The sequence below is a fragment of the Mirounga leonina genome, unplaced genomic scaffold (genome assembly GCF_011800145.1).
Source record: "Mirounga leonina isolate KUSES-001 unplaced genomic scaffold, KU_Mleo_1.0 Mir_96, whole genome shotgun sequence".
Taxonomy (NCBI): Eukaryota; Metazoa; Chordata; class Mammalia; order Carnivora; family Phocidae; genus Mirounga; species Mirounga leonina.
In genome coordinates this window covers 753,411-771,736 of record NW_023270871.1, presented here as the reverse complement: position 1 = coordinate 771,736, position 18,326 = coordinate 753,411, and the positions used below count along the sequence as shown (strand labels likewise).

Genomic DNA, 18,326 nt, shown 5'->3' with positions numbered 1-18,326 from the left:
TCTATGAGGGACTGAGAGAGAGGGCCCTGCTCTTTTCCCTCTGGAGGATGAGGCTGGGTCTACCAGAGCCTCCAGGCAAAGGGTTTCTGGGTCTCAGTTGCAAATGTGAGCCCAGCTAGCCAAGCCACCAAGAGTCATGCGGTGAGACCGTGCTGACTGCTCTAAGAATATGGGCACGCCTGAAAATAAAGCCTAGGCTCCTCCTCCTGGTGGGGGTGGAAGCCACATCCTCCTTCGTTTCTCAACAAATGATGAGGCGGCTCTCCATCCATGGTGTAGGGCTCCTGACAAAATCCAGAGCAAAGCAATAAGCATTTTAAAGCTTCTCAATGTAAAAGATTCTCCTTGAATTTTCATTTGTTCTACTAGTTCAACGATGGGAGTTTGGGTGACATCTGCTGTGGTATTTCTTTAGGATGCCCAGACACTTCACAGGCTGTTAGCATACCTGCACGGCGTACAGAAGATGCATTCTGTAAACAGATATGACCTCCTGGTGTTGTTTCTTGCATTCCTGGAAAGAGATGATTTGACATTGTTAAGAGCTTAGGAGACCTTTAAAGAACAAAACCAAAAAACTATAAGAAAGCTGTGGCCAAATGCTACCCAAATGATTTCCTCCAGCAAATGCTAGCATATGAGGCTTTTAAAATTGGTGTGGGCTCACTGGGTTGTATATTTCTGACCATTTGTCACTATTTGTAGGGAAACACTTGTCGATATTCTTAGGGGAAAAAATCTACCGATTTCATATTTTTGGTATGTCAACTCTAGGAGAAAATTCATGAAAAAGTAGTTATTACATAATCCCACCTTTGTTGCAAAAAATGTTTGTATACCTACTTATGCAAATACACAGACACATTCTCACAAAATAAATGGTGCAAAGAAACATACCAAATGCTAAAAGTGACCATCTCTGAGTGGTTGGATGATGGACTATTTTTATTTACAGAAACTTTTCCAGAGTCTTCTGTATTTTCCAACTTCTCTACAATAACCAAATATTGATTTAATTTTAAAAAATCTATTCTTTTAAAAGGAGCTATTTGGGGTGCCTGGGTGGCTCAGTCGTTAAGCATCTGCCTTCGGCTCAGGTCATGATCCTAGGCTCCGCGGGGAGCCTGCTTCTCCCTCTCCCACTCCCCCTACTTGTGTTCCCTCTCTCTGTGTGTCTCTCTGTCAAATAAATAAATAAAATCTTAAAAAAAATAAAAAATAAAAGGAGCTATTGGTTTCTCACTATTTGGCCAGTCATAGAGTCCCCAGGGAGCTCAATTATTCAGCTGTCAGAGTACCCAGGAGACGAACAGGGTGGTGGCACCAATCTCAACTGGTTCCTCAGTACAGCTGTTCATGCTTGTTTCTCCTTGTTATTATTCCAGTTCCTCTCAGTAACTATTTCAAGAATCTTCACCCAGCTCTGAACTTTTCTAAGGAGATGGTTTTCCTCCTATTTCATGATAAAAATTGAGACTATCATATATAGATCACTTCCAAAGTCTACAAAAGTCCATCAATACCCTTCTCACCTCCTTCCTATGAGTGTCAGAACATGACATGTCCTTCCTATTCAAGGACAACCTTGAAACCTCAGTCCTTTGAAGGTCACACCATTAGAAGGTGGGCTTAGGACCTCCCTCTGTGTTGCTTCCTCTCACGTTTTGGATACCTCCATTCAATTATTTAAAACTTCATCTTCTGGTCATTGTCCTCCTTTCCATCCCTGTATCTGTCATCATTTGGATGACGGCGATACCCACATGCATGAGCCTGAACACCTCGGTCTCAGTTTCCCCAATGTCCACCTCAATGACTTGCTCCTCCTCCTTCCAGCCATACACTCTCACCTGCCTCTATCATTACCTCTGAAATCTCAAAAGAAAGCACCTCACCCTCTGGTCACCAGCTCCTCTCTTTCCAGAAAATGTACTTTAGGCTTCCCCTGCCTCCTGCTGTGGATCTTCAGCCCATCAGACACTGGCTCCTTGGTCACTTCTCTAGGACAGCCCACTGCAGTCCGGATTCTATCCCACCACTCCACTGGGTCTGTCTTTGCCGAGGCTGCCAAGGGCCATCTAAATGTCACATCCCAGTCCTTGCTGCCTCCGACCTATCCCTTCAAGACTCAGCACAAGCATCACCTCCTGCAGGAAAGCCTTTCGAGACATTTCCTCTGTATGCCTGGAACATGTTGGACAACTCTCTACCAATGGAGGCTGACCACACTGAAAATATGGAAAGTCATTGAGTATAAGTTCGGTGAAGGTGGGGACTGTGTCTTACTCACTTTTAGATCATTAGCGCCTTGTAGAATATTCATTAAATGTGTTGAAAATTGTAAAAATGATTGTATGAACCACCAGCATTTTATCTATAAGTGTGTGATAACCGCTTCATCAGAAAAATGACCTGCACAACACAACAGGGAGCTTCTTCTCCTCCCCTGATCAGTCCTTCACTGCTAGAGCTGATAACACAAAAAAAGCTAGTTTTGTACTCTGTGGCCAGCCAGCGTAAGGACTGCAGAAACCTGAATTCACCAGTATCGAGTCTATACTGAAGAAGTCTTACAATCTAGGTCCTGTTTGTCAATGGGAACTAGAGATAGTCCAGGACAGACTAACCCTTGGCTTCACGTGGAAAATGTAACATCCCCGTGTCAACTAAAACTTTCACAAATGTTGTGGGAGGTGAAATGATGACCCTCCAAAGATGTCCGCGCTCCAATCCCCACAACCTGTGGAATGTTACCTATATGGTGACAGGGACCTTGTAGTTGTGATTAAGTTAAGGATCTTGAGATGGAGGAAAAGTTTATTCTGACTATCTGGGTATCCCTTAAACATAATCACAAGGGTCCTTATAAGAGAGAAGCAAGAGGAGGAGGAGATGGGAGGGCAGAGCCAGGGGTGGAGTGATAGGCTTTGAAGCTGGAGGTAGGACCCATGAGCCAAGGAAGTTGGGTGGCCTCTAAAAGCTAGCGAAGGCAAGGAAGTGGATTCTCCCCTAGAGCCTCTAGAAGGAACCAGCCTTGCTAATACCTTGCCTTTAGTGAAACTGATTTCACACTTAACATCTCCAGAGTGTTTTCTTAAAGATTTTTATTCATTTATTTGAGAGAGAGCGAGAGTGTGAGCGAGTGCGATGCGGGGGAGGGGAAAGAGCAGAGGGGGAGGGGAGAAGGACAAGTGGACTCTGCGCTGAGCACAGAGCCCCATGCAGTTCCATCCCAGGATCCTGAGATTACTACCTGAGCCAAAAACTAAAAGCCAGACACTTAACTGAGCCACCCAGGCGCCCCGATCTCCAGAATTTTAAGAGTACAGATTTTTTTTAAAACCAAGTCTGTGTTGGTCTGTTACAATAGCCATAGGAAATAAATACAGATACGAGAGGACTTTCCCAGGTCAAATAAGGAGAGGAGCCAAGAAGCAGCTTCAGACGCACAGATACACACCTATCAGAGATCCTGGCCCCTAATAAGAAAAAGTTCTCGCCACTGCCAGAGACAGTAATGACCGTGGGACAAAGACGGAGAGGGGGTGAACAGTTAGTGGATGCGTAACCACGAAGCCTGCGCCACTGTCCTGCCAATTCCTCCCTTCTCAGAGGTCCGGGTGACCCATCTCGATGCAGGCGACGCCCGGGGATGCCACCACGCCCTCCTCCCGCCCTCACCCTGGAAGTCTTCAGTCAGTTGCTCTGCGGAGCCCCACTCCCATAGGTTGGGACTCTTCTCACCCCAACCTGCACCCCCCCCCCCATCTCCAGCTGAGCTGGTGCATAATCTGCCCGGCCCACCCCCCAGCAGGCAGGGAGAGAAGCCCACTCACAGCCAGCTGGTTCTGGAGCTGTTTGACCTGCTGCTGCAGCGCTTCCAGCTGCTGACTCTGCCTCTTGGATGAGCTCGCGGAGTACGAGAGCTGTGAGAGGCTGTTTAGGGCCTCCTTCAACTTGGTGACTTCCTTCGACATCTCATTGATCTGGCGAGAAAGGAAAACTATCAGTAGGCAAGAAAGGGCCTGCAGAAGCAAAATTCCAGAGCGTTCCAAGCCTTGAACAGAGCCCCTCGTTGGCCTCTGGGACTCGAGACTTTGGAACAATTTCTTTTTTTATTTTTTAAAGAAAGCCCATAAAATGAAATAGGTAACAAAATCAGCAAGCCCACCTGGCCCTCTAAGGCCATTATATTCAAATAAGGTCCCCGGATTAAATCTTGTGCTTTGAGGCATGAGGGTAACAAACGCTATGGCACTGATATCCTTTTTCACTCTGAAAGGGGGGGTTGTTGAAAAAATAAATCAGAACCAGGATTTTAGGCATCCTTTATTTGGAGACAGCTATGCCCTCTTCAATAGCGCTGACACAGGCAGTCTGGAAGAAGTTCTAGGAACCCCGATTTCTCTGGACATCTTGCTTTAAAGTAAACACAACTCCCCGCAACCCAGCCTCTGCCTTCCGAATCCCTGCCCCCTTGGCTTTGGAAGCTCTTTTTGAAATCTTCATTATATTAAAGGAATAAATGATCAACAGTGCTCTGACCAGCGCCCTTCGGAACACCTGACCCAGAGGACTGGGGATGCAGAGCCGATTCAGGCTCGGCACTATTCTCCGAGTTGCCCCCTTTGTTTTCCTCCTTCCTCCAAGCCATACCCAGCCCCTCTCTACTCACCTGCTCCCCCCAACCCCTGCCTTCCCCTCCTATCCACCTTTGCCAATGAGGGCCAGGGAGGGTGGTTCTTCCACGGACTCAGGGGAAAGCTCCTGGAGCTTAGGGAAGCAGGATTAAGCCTGGGAATATTTAGGTTTCCATATGATGGAAGAATCTTTCTGGATTCCGTAAGAGTTGAAGTTCAAGACGGGTCACAAATGCCTTTCAGTTTGTGGGTTCACTTCTGATCCCTGCCACTTGGCAGAGCTTCTGTAAAATCATTTTAAAAGGGAAAATATGTGCACATGTGAAAATGCTTTAATATAAGGGGACTGATAGACAATCAGTGGGGTTTTTTTAAACAGAAATGTCCCACCTACTATTCTTAATGTGGCCGTGGGGACAGATGGAGTCACATGCAGAGCTTTTGTGCATTCACAACAGATCAGTGCTAACCAACGCTAAAAACGTTAACTGTGGTAAAGGCTTGCTAGCTAGAAATGGGACAGCAATGCGATCTCACCAACCTTCTTGTCTTTATCCTCCTCCAGTTTGGAAGAGCTCTCCGACTGTCTCTTCATGTCTTCCAGTTCTTCCCGAGCATCCTGGAATTGTTGACGAAGTTCATTTGCTTCCTGCTCTTTGGCCTTTAAGAGAGCCTGAATATTCTCCTTTTCCCTTTTCATTTGTGACACCTCACTTCTTATCTGGGTAAGCTCTGAATGGGCCTTCTCTTTCTCTTTTACCGAATCCTTCAGTTTTGAGGCCAACACACTCATCTCACCTTCTAACGACGACTGGAGCTTTGCGTAGGCAGACCTGGGCACCATGGCGTCCGTCATAGCGGCCTTCTCTTCTAGGAGCTGTTTCTCCAGCCTTGCCACTTCTCCTTCCTTGCTTGCAAGGTGCTCTTTGAGACTGCTTATTTTTTCCTCCATCTCTTTGGCCGTAGCCCGCAGCGTGGTTATCACTTGCAAATGTTCTGTGATGGAGACAGAGTTCTCTTTCTGGGCATCCACCAGCTGTTTGAGCTGGGTCAACTCATGCAACACCTTTGAGTACTGAGACTTCATTTCGGACAGGGCCTCTTCTGCCTTAGCTCTGGATACGTTTGTCACTTGCAGCAGTTTCTCATGCTCCGCTTTATGGATATAGTCAGCTGTTACGTCTTCGAGAGATTTCCTCTTCCTGTAATCCTCCAGCTCTGCCTGGGCTTCTTTGTACAGCTGGGACAGCTCACTCACCTGTTTGTTGAGTTCATCTATCATCCTGTTCATGGCCTCTTTCATGTCCCCGGCTTCGTCCCCAGCCTCCTGGGTCGCCTGACTCTTTAGGGCATCTTTTAATTTCATGATTTCTTCTTGGGCCTCTTGGTACTTCTCAAACAAAAATGCTTTCTCCTTATTCATGTTCTCAATAACAGAGCAATATGAACTTTTCATTTCCTCGTATTCTTCCACGGGAGGCTTGATGACCATACCTTTCTCCTTCTCTACAAGTTTTTCTTCTAACTCCCTCACCTTCTCTTTATTTCTTTCACTTTCTTCCACTGCATTCTGGAGGTCCTGCTTTAGCACATCTATTTCCTCCTCGGTGATCCTTAGCTCTTGGAGACGCGAATAACTGTCCACGCTTTCGGGCGAGACGAGGCCCAGTTTCATTTGCTTCTGCACGTTGAGGACTTCTTTCATTGCCTCCTCGTACTTGCTCTGAGTTTCTTTCAGTTTCTGGCTGAGGTCGGAGCTGTTCTCGGAAATCTCCGCACTGTTTACGCACACCGATTCGGCCCTTCTGGACTGGAGCTCGGCCTGGAGCTGCTGCTTCTCCACTTCAGAGCTCTCAAGTCTCTTCTGCAGGTCTTGCAAAATCTCTTGTAGTTGCTGAATTCGGCCATCGCTGTCGCAAGTGGATTTACTCGAGGAATGTGGTAAGACGGGTGGAGAGGATTTGGAGTCTGGGGGAGAGGTGTCACTAGGTTTGCCCAGGGGTGGAACCAAGTCAGTTTGAGTGGAATGGTAGGATTCAAAGCTCAGGTCTGCTTCTGCCTCCTTGGGTGACTTGGCCTGGGAAAAAGGCAAGAAGGAAATGGCACCAAAGATGTGGTCAGGTGAGCAAGCAACTGGAAGGAGAGAACAAATCCAGAGCTTCTGTATCGGAGAGCCACAGGGTTCCTTTATGTGTACTCTTGCCCCATGACAAAATATGGTCCGGGACATGAGAGGCAGATTAATGACTCTGAGCTTATTGTGTGCTCTATTAGGACCGCTGATGTGTGCCACTTTAAAAACACAAGATTTGTTTTGGCCCTAAAGCCTCTGACTCATAATTTTTCCTTTGCTTATATTATTCCAGTTGCCGAAAGGGGCAATGGGCTTATTAGTACAGCTACTTCTTATTTAAGTTCTTAAATCTGCTAAATGATCAGCTCTACTAAATGAATGGGTCATTGTACATGCACACGCACATATACAAATATGTCATCTATAACATAGACTAAGCATATAATTATGTATAATTGACCAATTGAGCAATTTACAGAAATGTAGTTAATGAATACCTCCTTTCTCAACAGATAATTTGAAACCGTAAAATGCTCGAGGCTAACTATATTAAAAAAAGAAGAAACTATAGGAGATGTTTAAAACAAAGTATCATCTGACTAACCTGAAAAAACCCCATAGTCTCACACTACAGAAGAGTCCGTGGTAGCAATCTCTGTACCCACCTGTAATTTATCCTGTAATTCCTTATTGTGTAAGGTAAGAGAAGCGACTTTTGCTTGCAAAAGGACAAGAAGATCTTGTTGGTCAGCTTCAGAACTTATATCCAATAAGCTATCAGCACCTTGGAAAAGTGAAAAGCAATTTAAAATAATATTTAAAAAAATTAAACCAGTCTTTCTCTGACCTTTAACCAAGTCCCTTTCTACCCAATCCAGGGCTTATTCCTGGTCCTGACTATGAAAGAAAGCCTCCAGCAGCTGGGTAGACAAACAGCAATTCTCGGGTCCTGGGGTTTCCTTCCTGGGGTATTCCCAGCACAGGACCAGATGCCTGGACGCATACAAGCTCATCCGAAAACTGATGGGATTTGTTCATATATTTTCCATTCACCTGATTAAGTATCATACCTTGGTTGCTTTTTGTTCCTCCCATGCCTAGTAAGTCTCATTTCTGTGAATCCTTTTAGAAATATCCTGGTTTACTTCTTATCCCTACCACTGTTACTCTAGTTCAAACTTTATCACCCGGCTTGGAAATCCTGCAAACAGCACTGTAACGAAACTCTCTCTCTCTCTCTCCGTAGTAAAAATATCGCCTTACTCAGGCTAATCTTCCTGAAACATGCGCTTTGATAGGGTCAGTCCTGTGGTTCAAGTGCTTTAATCACTCTCTCTCTCCAAAATTAATCTCCAGACTGCTTCCTCGGGTTAAGGCTTCCATCATCTGGTGCCAATGTACTTTTTCAGGTGTATGGCCCTTGATCTCTAGTAACACATCTTCCTCAGATCCAAACTTTCCATCATACCCTCTATATTCTCAACACAAAGCTGCTGCTTTAATTCTTCATGCATACGACTGCCCTTGCAGCATCTCTTTGGCTAGGTCACTTGTAGGCATCTTTCAGGACCCAGCATTCGATGACCCGATGACCACCCCACCACGAAATGGTCGCCTCTGGATCCCACAATCCTACTGTCGGTAAACCACCACTTTTTGACATCCTACTGATTATCATGCTGAAATGGCATCTAAAGCAATGCTATTATTCAATGTGCTGAGACAAGAACCTTATTCCAGAATGTCATTCAGCACACCACCTCCTTCATACAGTGTTCCTATGGGAAAAAAAAAAAAAAAAGTGCTGGACAAAACCGTGTGCTTAGCGGTATCGCTGGATGGCTTTCTGGTGCAAACTCCTTATTTCCTGTAGACTGGCAACAGTTTACAGACCACAATCTGAATAGCACTGACCTACATTCTTTACCATTATTTTATTATTTTCTCACAGGCATTTAATGCAAAGATGAAAACTTTACTCTTAATTTGGAAGGATACAAAATGACATTTCTTCATAGAAATGTTTACTTCTGATGTCTGGTGCCTAAACCACAGCTTTATAGAGTCCCCTTGACATAATGTCTGTTGAGTTTGGAATAAACCAGAGGACTGAGAGCATGACTGTAATTCTAAACTACAGAAATTACTTCTCAAATACAATGGAGGGGTGCCTGGGTTAGGTGAGTGTCCAACTCTTGGTTTCAGCTCAGGTCATGATCTCAGGGTCCTAAGATTGAGCCCTGCATCGGGCTCTGTGCTCAGTGGGGAGTCTGCTTGAGATGCTCTCTCTCCCCCGGCCCCTCCTCCTGCTTGCACACAGGCTTTCTCTAAAATAAATAATTTTTTAAAAAATAAAATACAATGGATGGTTTTTAAAGAATCCAATGTAACAAGTGTACAATTAACATGGATCTCTGCCAGGAATTAGAAAGTTTAGTATTTCTAAATTCTGTAAGTTAAAAGTTCCAAACACATGAAATGCATAATAGGCTAAGAAGGTGAATGTTGAAGCAAAAGGAGCTTTAGAAATAATTTATGTGACATTTTAAATGGACTCTGGGGGTACTATACTACATTCTTAGAGAGTAAACCCACAGGATGGACTCTTAAGGCAATGAATTAAACCTTATCTTGGTGAAGACAGTATGACTGTGTGTGACTTCATTAACACTTTGTCTTTGCATATATGTTTAAAATCCAAAGTGAGAAAGTTAGATCCTGCAGCCACAGAAATGCTCAGTTGGCTCTCCTTTCAGGAAATAACTTGCTGCCCAGTGGCAAGGACTGCTGCTTGCTGACGGCAGCAGAGGACCTCATCACAAAATAATGTTTTATTTAAAATGCATAAAAGGGGGGCACCTGGGTGGCTCAGTCAGTTAGGCAACAGACTCTTGGTTTTTGGCTCAGGTCATGATCTCAGGGTCGTGGGATCGAGCCCCACTTTGGGCTCTGCATTCAGGGGAGCATCTGCTTGAAGATTCTCTCCCTCTGCCCCTCCCTCCTCTTGCGCATGAATGCGCTCTCTCTCTAAAATAAATAAATCTTTAAAATAAAATAAAATGCATAAAAGAGAATACCCAGGCTATAGTAATTTAAGAGCTGATTTTGTAATACACCAAATAACCAGATCTGGCAGCAGGTCTAGTAACTGCCATATTTCTAGCAGAGAGACTGTCGAGGATATTTCCAGATACCCGCGATAAGAGTAAGGTGACATGACATTATCTGTGAATTCTCTTATTGGCAAAGTCACCGGTCTGCTAATATCACTGGGGGTTATTTGTCTATATTCGTAGTTGAAGGAAGTGCTGACATTTAGGGACAAATGAAAACAGAGGTATATTTTTTTCATATCCATGCTTACAGACTCCTTAAAATCCAGGTAAAAGCCTCCAGAAGTAAGGAAAGTGTCAGCCTGTGTAGTATTGGCAGCTCTGGGGTCCCCAGGGCTCCCCAACCTCCCTGCACTCCCTCCCGGCTTGGCCTTTGCTCTCTTTAAATGGCCATGGACTACAGACCTGTCAAAGGGACAAAAACAGCTCTCCCTTCATCTTACCTGTAGTGTTGTCACTTAGTCTGTCTTTGTTTTCCCGTATAGAGCTGATCTCAGCCTGCTGGAACGCAAAAATGACTTAAAAGAATATTCCTGACTGTAGTATTCCATAAGAGAAGCAAGCAAATTTCCCCCCCTGAGTTGACACAGAACAGTTAGCCTTCTAGAAAAAGTTAGAAGATCCCCAGGAAAGAAAATATTTTAAAATATAAGTGAATAGAAGTGACAATTATCTACTGAGGTATAATCTCTAAAACGTTAGGTTCCAGAGCATATAACCTCAAAATATTTTTCAGAAATTTCATTTAGTAAGTATAATACAAATATCTCTTAATGTAATAACTTTATGGCTTTGTCCTAAAACTTGAGATGGCAAATATTACTTTCATAGTGAAATACAAGTTTTACCTGTCTGGGTAATACATGGATTAAAATACATTAGAACTATTTTTTAGCTTTACTATTTTATACATTAATTGCTATTAATGTACTATTATTAATACTTCTAAGAGAAATTGTAGTAAATAAGACCTGTCAGGGAAGATAAAGGTAATTTTATAAGGGACTAAAAAGCTTTATGGTCATGGATTGACAAACCTCTAAAGATTTCCTCTAAACCTTTGTCCTTGAATATCTGTCTGCTAAATACATTGCAAAAATTCTTGCAACTTCAAAGCCAGACTTTCATTTCAAAACAAAATACAACGAGTTGCCAGAAATTACTATGTTTCATCCAGATGAGCCATAGACCTGATAAGAGAGATAAGTTTTCAGCAAAGGAACTTTTGTGAAAGCCCAAATGCTAAAAATAAAGTGGCTCATTTTTGGCAAGTACTCATCTTTACAAAAAGCTGTCTTTTCACTTTATAAAAATAGATGTTTAATTTTTCAGCTATCTTAAGGTACAATAAAGAGCATCCATTTAAAGTTTATGGTGTAAGGGGCTCTGATAGATACACACCCATGGAACCACCACCATAATCAAGACACAGAATATTTCCATTAACCCGACAAGTTTTCTCCTGCTTCAACACAGCCAATCCCTGCCCGCCCCAGCCCCGGGCAACTGCCACTCTCCTGTTAGCATTATCTAGAATTCCTATAAATGGAATGTCATGGGTATGAATTTGTGTCAGGCTTCTTTCACTCAGCATGATGACTTTCAGATTCATCTATGATAATGCTTGTACAGCTCTGCATTCTTTTTTTATAGCTGGGTAATAATTAATTGTATGGACATATCTCATTATCCTCATCCATTCACTTGCTGACGGACATTTGGATTGTCTCTAGTTTTGGGATACGTGAATAAAGCTGCTATAAACATTTGTGTATATAATTTTTTGAGACATACATTTTAATTTCTCTTGGATAAACATCAGTGAATAGACGGCTAGATCATATGTTAGGTGTATGATGAACTTTTAAAGAAACTGTCAAACAGTTTTCCAAAGTAGTTTTGCCACTTTACATTCCTACCAGCAGAGCGAAACAATTCTAGTTCTTCCACATTATCACCAACATTTGGTATTTTTAAACTTTAGCCATTCTAAATGGTGTCACTTCTTATCTTTTGTGTGTGTGTGGGGGGGGAGAGGGTAAATAAATGAAAGTCTTTTTACACTCCTTTTCTGAAAATTGTAATTTGTGATATTATTCTTTGGAATGCATTGCATCCTTTGAGCCATGATTATATTAGAAGATAGTAGGGTACTAATTTAAGAGCATAAAACTTTCTTGCCTTTCCTTGCATAGATATTCATCTTAAGAATTTATTAATAAAGGGGTGCCTGGGTGGCTCAGTTGTTAAGCGTCTGCCTTCGGCTCAGGTCATGATCCCAGGGTCCTGGGATCGAGCCCCGAGTCGGGCTCCCTACTCAGCGGGAAGCCTGCTTCTCCCTCTCCCACTCCCCCTGCTTGTGTTCCCTCTCTCGCTGTGTCTCTCTCTGTCAAATAAATAAAATCTTTTTTTAAAAAAAATTTATTAATAAAATCTAGTTAAAAGTGGGAGAAATGTCAGGTTGACAATCTTTTTCAGATCACTGTGCATCCAAGTTCAAAGAAAATTTATATTTGGTAATTCTTAGATGGGGGAAAGCAATATAGATACCACTGCAATTTCATTTCAACAATTACAATTTTTATTTTCTTTCCAAGCATGATTTCCTAGTGATGGTTAGGTAAACAGTTAGTAAAGTGAAATGTCCCCCCATTTCTTAAAATACTTTCCAACAACAAATCTAGAGAATCAGGTAGAATGGATTTTCTAAAATTAATGCATATTAGTTTACAAAAAACCTTAATTAAAAATATACAATTACTTGTCAGTAAGACATCAAAGAATAATCAACATTTCTTTCTTTTTGATTGGCATTATATCAACTCGATTTAGTAAGAAGACTGGCTATCAGTTAAGTTCTTATCTTTGTCCCTTTTTTTTAAAAGGAAGAAAATTAGTTATTACTTAATGAATGTAATTTATTCATTCTACTCTTTGTGTGTGGAGTCCAGGCCAAGAGAAATAACTGAAGGGTGCTTCATAATGAAAAGGTTGTGAACCAATCACTGGGAAGTCTATTTTGTTTTGCCCAACGTTGTACCACTTAAATCATATCTATTATGTATCTTACGATTCAGAATTAATTGAACACGGAAAGGAATTACCTTGAAGGGTGGTTCGGCAAAAAACACGGATTCTTTTCCCGAAAGTGGTGTTGAAGTTATTGATCTTGGGGAAGACACATCACTCAACTTAAAAGACAAAATGAAAATCACAGATAAAGAATGCTTCTTCATAGTCTTTTCTTCTCTAGTGCCAAAGAATTCACCTACTTAACCAATGCAAATAAATCTAATGGTAACCATCCTTAGTCTCAATTAATTCAAGAGTATTTTCAACTTAATGTAGCCCCTCAAATACTTTCCGAAACCTTGCAGAGTATAACTAAGTAACTCTGTTCCTCTAGTCATGAGAAGCAATTTTCAAAACCTGTAAAACTGTGGCATGTTGAGAATATTATCAGCGAATATGCTCACATAGTTAACATAACTTATCAGAGGAGATATTCCTCTCAACTACTTGAGAGATTTCAGACATCTGAGCTTCCTCCTCTAGGCAACAGTCACTATAAGCTCAGAAATGAAAGCTGCTTTTAATATTAGCCAACCTTCAATGTAATTAGAAAGGCAAATATATTTTAGCAGTGTTTTAAGAAACCAACTAAAATTCATTTTCAATTAACTGCCTCACCCAGCCACCCATTCTTCCTGCCTTCATGTGAGCTATTAATGTGAGGTACTAAAAGGAGACTGAGCTTCACTTAAGGAAGAAGTTTCTGTCATAAGATTTTGAGAAATTCCCCTGAAGCTTTTATTTATTTTTATTTTTTTTCCTTGAGGCTTTTAAGAAAGATACTGTTCAACTCCTCAGCCTTGCAATAAATAAGAATCAACATTATTTCCATACTAATAATCAAAATCCTTCATACCGCCCTCTGTAATTGAAAACCAGTAAAGAAAATTTTAAATGTGCATTTAATGGGTGCCTGGGTGGCTCAGTCAGTTAAGTGTCTGCCTTCTGCTCAGGTCATGATCCCAGGGTGCTGTGATCGAGGCCCACATTGGGCCCCCTGCTCAGCAGGGAGCCTGCTTCTCCCTCTCCCTCTTCCCCGCACTCCTGCTTGCTCTCACTCTCTAGTGCTCTGTCAAATAAATAAATAAAATCTTTAAAAAAAATAAATGTGAAAAAAAAATGTGCATTTAAGGGTCAATCCTAAAACATTTCTTTTTGGCCTGAACACAAAATGACAAAATTGTGGTTTTTTGTTGGTGATGTTGTATGTTTGTTCACTGTTGGTTTGCTTTTGTCTTTACCTGGGTAGGACTGATAGGAGGTGGTGGAGCTTTGCGTTTTTTTGGAGTTCCACTTCTTTCTGAGCTTAGTTTAGAGACTTGATCATGCTGGAAGTTATCACAGTCCAAAGAACGGAGGTGGGTTAGTTCGGTTAGTAAAGTCTGAACAAACAGCTTCATCAACCAAATGAGAAAAACCTCAACTGTTCATGCATTTCTTATTTTATCAAGACCTGACATCTACCCACATAAAAATAAGTAATATGCATGCTCCAAGTGCTCTTCCAGCAGCCCATGCTTTAATAGCCAGAAAATATAAAACACAAGACAAAACCAGATTAAGTTGGTGTGGAGAATTGGGAAAGTGGAGGATGGGGAGCTGTCTGCCCCCATTTAGAACCCAGGATACATTCCTCGTTTAGCTTCTGTCTTAATGCAAAGCAGTGGTATTTCTACCACCTTTGCATTATTTTCACTCCTTTCCTTAAAGAATGTTGATATGGGGGCAAGGGGAAATGTCATCTCTGAAGGTTATAGATAAGTAACCCAGCTAGTACCTAATAAATTCAGTATTGACTATTTCCTCTTTATGACAATTTTTCAAGAACCTTGATGTATAAGTAAATAAATACAACAGTCAACTATACATCTCATCAAAAAAGGAAAAAACACTGATGTTTTTAGGGAAAAACTCCAAAATAACAGGGCAATCTTCTCAATTTCTGTAACTCTAACGACATTTTAGAAAAGTTCCAATTAAAATGAAAGGACAAGCTAAACCTCTTATGTTCATTAAATATCTCACACTGCCATGGATGGATGTCTATAATCCATGGGATACACAAGTATTTAAAATATTGTTGTTTGTTCACAGAGTTAACCAAACATTTTTACACTGACAGAAAATATTAGTACATTTCAGAAAAAGATGAATATATAAGTAGCAAGTTTTTAAGTTACATGCTTTGGCAACAGGGTAAACCATTAAGAAAACCTTTACCATTTTCTAACAATGAATCATTTATTCTAAAGATTTTTCACTCCTTAAGTATTTTCAACATAGTTTTTGTCACTTTTCTAGTGGACCACAGAGTGGTTTAATCAGGACATTTTCAAAGTCCCACAAGCTATGATGATAAAAAAAATTATCTCCCCCAAAGATAAATACCTGCTTTGGTTTTGTTGGTGTCTTTAAATCTGTAGAGGAAAAAGTGAAAAAAAAAAAAAAAAAAAACAGAACTGAAAGGACCCTGACCCACACCCACTTTGGGGCTTTTGGTGGCGGATACACACATACACACACACACTCACACCCATAACACAACAAACACAATATTTAACACTTCATTTTTCTTCAAGAATATGTTTAAAGGAATAACAAAATAGATCATATTGTGCACATTCCTTTACCCTTTGGGGAAAATGGAGTGGATAAATTTAAAACAACACTGGCTATTTTCTTTCACATACCAGAATCCTGAGAGATTTTTGATAATAGAAGGCTTTGAATTCCTGCATTTTCTGAGAGTTTGGAATAATGTAAGGCATTGTGTCCAAGAGAATCTACAAGGTTTAGGTCTGCACCCTTTTTAATTAAGGCTTCCACGATATTAGAGCTGCTGATCTCACAAGCCAGCATGAGAGCAGTTCTAAAGAAAAAAGGAGACACCAAATTAGTACTAAGACAATGGGAAGACACTTTCTTGGGAAGTCATTTATCTTGAAAACAAGGAAAAGATGATAAGTGCAGTTAAACATATACACTTAATCTAGGGAATTTGAAATGTAGTGCTAGCGAGGTGAAATTAGGTTATTTTTGTTTTTAAACTTCAGATTAAATCAAAACATTAAACCCATATTAGGTCAAATAACAGAGACATAATCTTCTAAACATAATCTTCTAAATATGATGGAATTTAATATGATTGGCATAAATTATGTCCTCTTTTCACCTCAAGCATTTAAAAGTACCTATACATCATTATGACTATTTTTAAAAGCAGCCAATATGTTTACTCTTGTTTAATTTTGCATGAGAAGCCACTGGAAATGGCCTAGTCACTTTAGTATTCAATAATCTCATCATAGACTGAGGTCTGAGGGAAAACTATTTTAAGTCAAAACAGATTCTGGATTATCAGAAGAGGCAGGAGGGGTGCCTGGCTGGCTCAGTCAGTAGAATATGCGGCTTTTGATCTCAAGGTCATGAGTTTGAGCTCCATGTTGGGCACAGAGTTTACTTAAAAAAAAAAAAAGGCAAAAAATGAAAAAATTACAAGCACTTTATAACAAACGATCCAAAAGATAGCTTTGTTATTTTGAGACTCCCAGAATGTAGATATCGCCGAAATCCCATGATTTCTATTTCTGTGGTACCTTCCATTTTTGTCCCTGGAATTTACATCTGCTCCGTGGTCCAGGAGAAAGCGACAGACCTCACTGTGGCCATTTTGTACTGCAAGCAGCAGTGGTATATTCCCATCCTAGGAGACAAATTCAGATTGATTGTAACTCAGACACCAAATGGCCAGAATTGCAAAGGACCTTGCTCTTTGTACATTTATTCCGGAGCCGTCCTGCCACCATGACAGTTTGCATCCCAACTGTGTACCGTTACATCTCAGCACAGCTCTTCTTACGGAGCTGCACCAACTGTTAGCTTTTCCTCAGAACCTCGGCCTCTTGGGCTACTTGTTCCTTCAGTGACCATCACTCAGTCTGGCGATGATGTGAGAGAGAGGGCAACACCAAGTATGTAAAGGCTCAAGGCAAGTATATCATGTTTATTGAGGAGATGGCTCTGGAGAAATGAAGGACTTGTTTCCACAGGTGGTGGTGGCAGCTTCTTCCAAGCGAACCACATGCTTCCTACCATTCATTCTGCTATTCCCTTCTCAGAGAGTGAATGCTTTCATAACCTGACAGGTGCCAAAACAGAACAGAAATTAAGAGTCTGTCTATTCCTGACACCTGACTAGATAAAAGATCAATGGAAAGAATGATTTAAGATGACAATTGGCATTCCTTAAAAAAAAAAAGAAAATGATGTTGAATCACTGTATTATATACCTGAAACTAATGTAACACTGTATTTTAACTACACTGAAATTAAAATTTAAAAAAATAAAAAAGGCAAAAAAAAAAAAAAAGAGAAAGAAAATGAGATCCCAACTCATATACAAATCATGTAAGGAAGTTAAGAATTTAAACATTATTTACAACAGAAAATAAGAAAAAATACCAGAAGAATATACAGGTGACTATTTCCACAATCTTAGGGTGAAGAGGTCCTAACTCAAATGATACAAACCATAAAGAGAAGTTTTTGTTCTGCTTTTTCCTTGAACATTCCTCACAAATGGGGTTGATAGTAATTTTTAAGGTAGACGTATTCAAAGAGGCAAAGGAAAAAATAAATTACAATATAGCCAATGATTTAACATGAGGACTTAAAAAAATATAATTACTGCTTAAAGATTGAGTCTCCATTTAAAATAGAATTTCAGACACGTTTCTAAAACGTTATCTCTGTGAAGTTATAATACTTTCTGGTTATAAAGCACTGAGATTCAGGGAGTGGGAATTCGTCCTCAGATTCTATAAACTCACTTAACAATATCCCCATTAGGTACAATGCATATGCATGTCAATTCCCATCCTATGGCAGGAAATTTAACTTTGTAAACCAGGACTGAATGGCATGTATATTTACTCTCAAAATAGTCCAGCAAGGTTAAAATAGTCTAGAAGCAGTCTTCAAAGTTGAGAAACCCTAACCAAGAGTACCCAAGATGACACATGGGAAAGAACAGAAATAATAGAACTTCAATTTAGACTTATTTCTTATTTCTAAAAATCAAGAAAGTCAGCCTTATTAATATTTAGGTTGATGGCAGACAAGCTCAGAAACAAATATACACATCAGGAAGTGCATGTTGCAAAATGTCTTGTTAATGGTTCAGGGACCAGTGGAGAGAATACTTGAATCCATTTGGCAGAAGAGGACCCAGGTTGGAAATCACTAGTCTTGCCAAATGCTTAGGTCTCTAAATGTCTTCGTGACTTTCGGGAGTAGCCCAGAGCGCTCTAGAAACCAGTGTCCATCTAGTAGCCGCCCGATACTCACCAAATCCTTGAGGTTTATGGGGCTTTTGTGCTCGCAAAGAGCCTGCACGGCTGGAAGGCAGCCTTGTGCCGCTGGGGAAGG

At 41.0% G+C, this 18,326-nt stretch overlaps 1 protein-coding gene across 7 annotated transcripts in view; it reads right to left on the bottom strand.

The window, feature by feature from the left end:
* Positions 1-18,326, bottom strand: part of LOC118006401 (ankycorbin) — a 137,894-nt gene that overhangs the window by 369 nt on the left and 119,199 nt on the right. For 4 of the 7 annotated variants that reach the window (XM_034999031.1, XM_034999026.1, XM_034999032.1 and 1 more), the window contains 11 exons: positions 18,246-18,316; positions 16,496-16,602; positions 15,590-15,768; positions 15,288-15,316; positions 14,141-14,227; positions 12,932-13,018; positions 10,271-10,328; positions 7,380-7,498; positions 5,182-6,717; positions 3,837-3,986; positions 449-514 (listed from right to left, as the gene is read on the bottom strand). In XM_034999031.1, coding sequence (XP_034854922.1) covers positions 449-514; positions 3,837-3,986; positions 5,182-6,717; positions 7,380-7,498; positions 10,271-10,328; positions 12,932-13,018; positions 14,141-14,227; positions 15,288-15,316; positions 15,590-15,768; positions 16,496-16,602; positions 18,246-18,316 — 2,489 coding nt within the window. The remainder of the gene's footprint in view (positions 1-448; positions 515-3,836; positions 3,987-5,181; positions 6,718-7,379; positions 7,499-10,270; positions 10,329-12,931; positions 13,019-14,140; positions 14,228-15,287; positions 15,317-15,589; positions 15,769-16,495; positions 16,603-18,245; positions 18,317-18,326) is intronic. The other 3 variants (XM_034999027.1, XM_034999028.1, XM_034999029.1) reach the window with 3 other exon arrangements.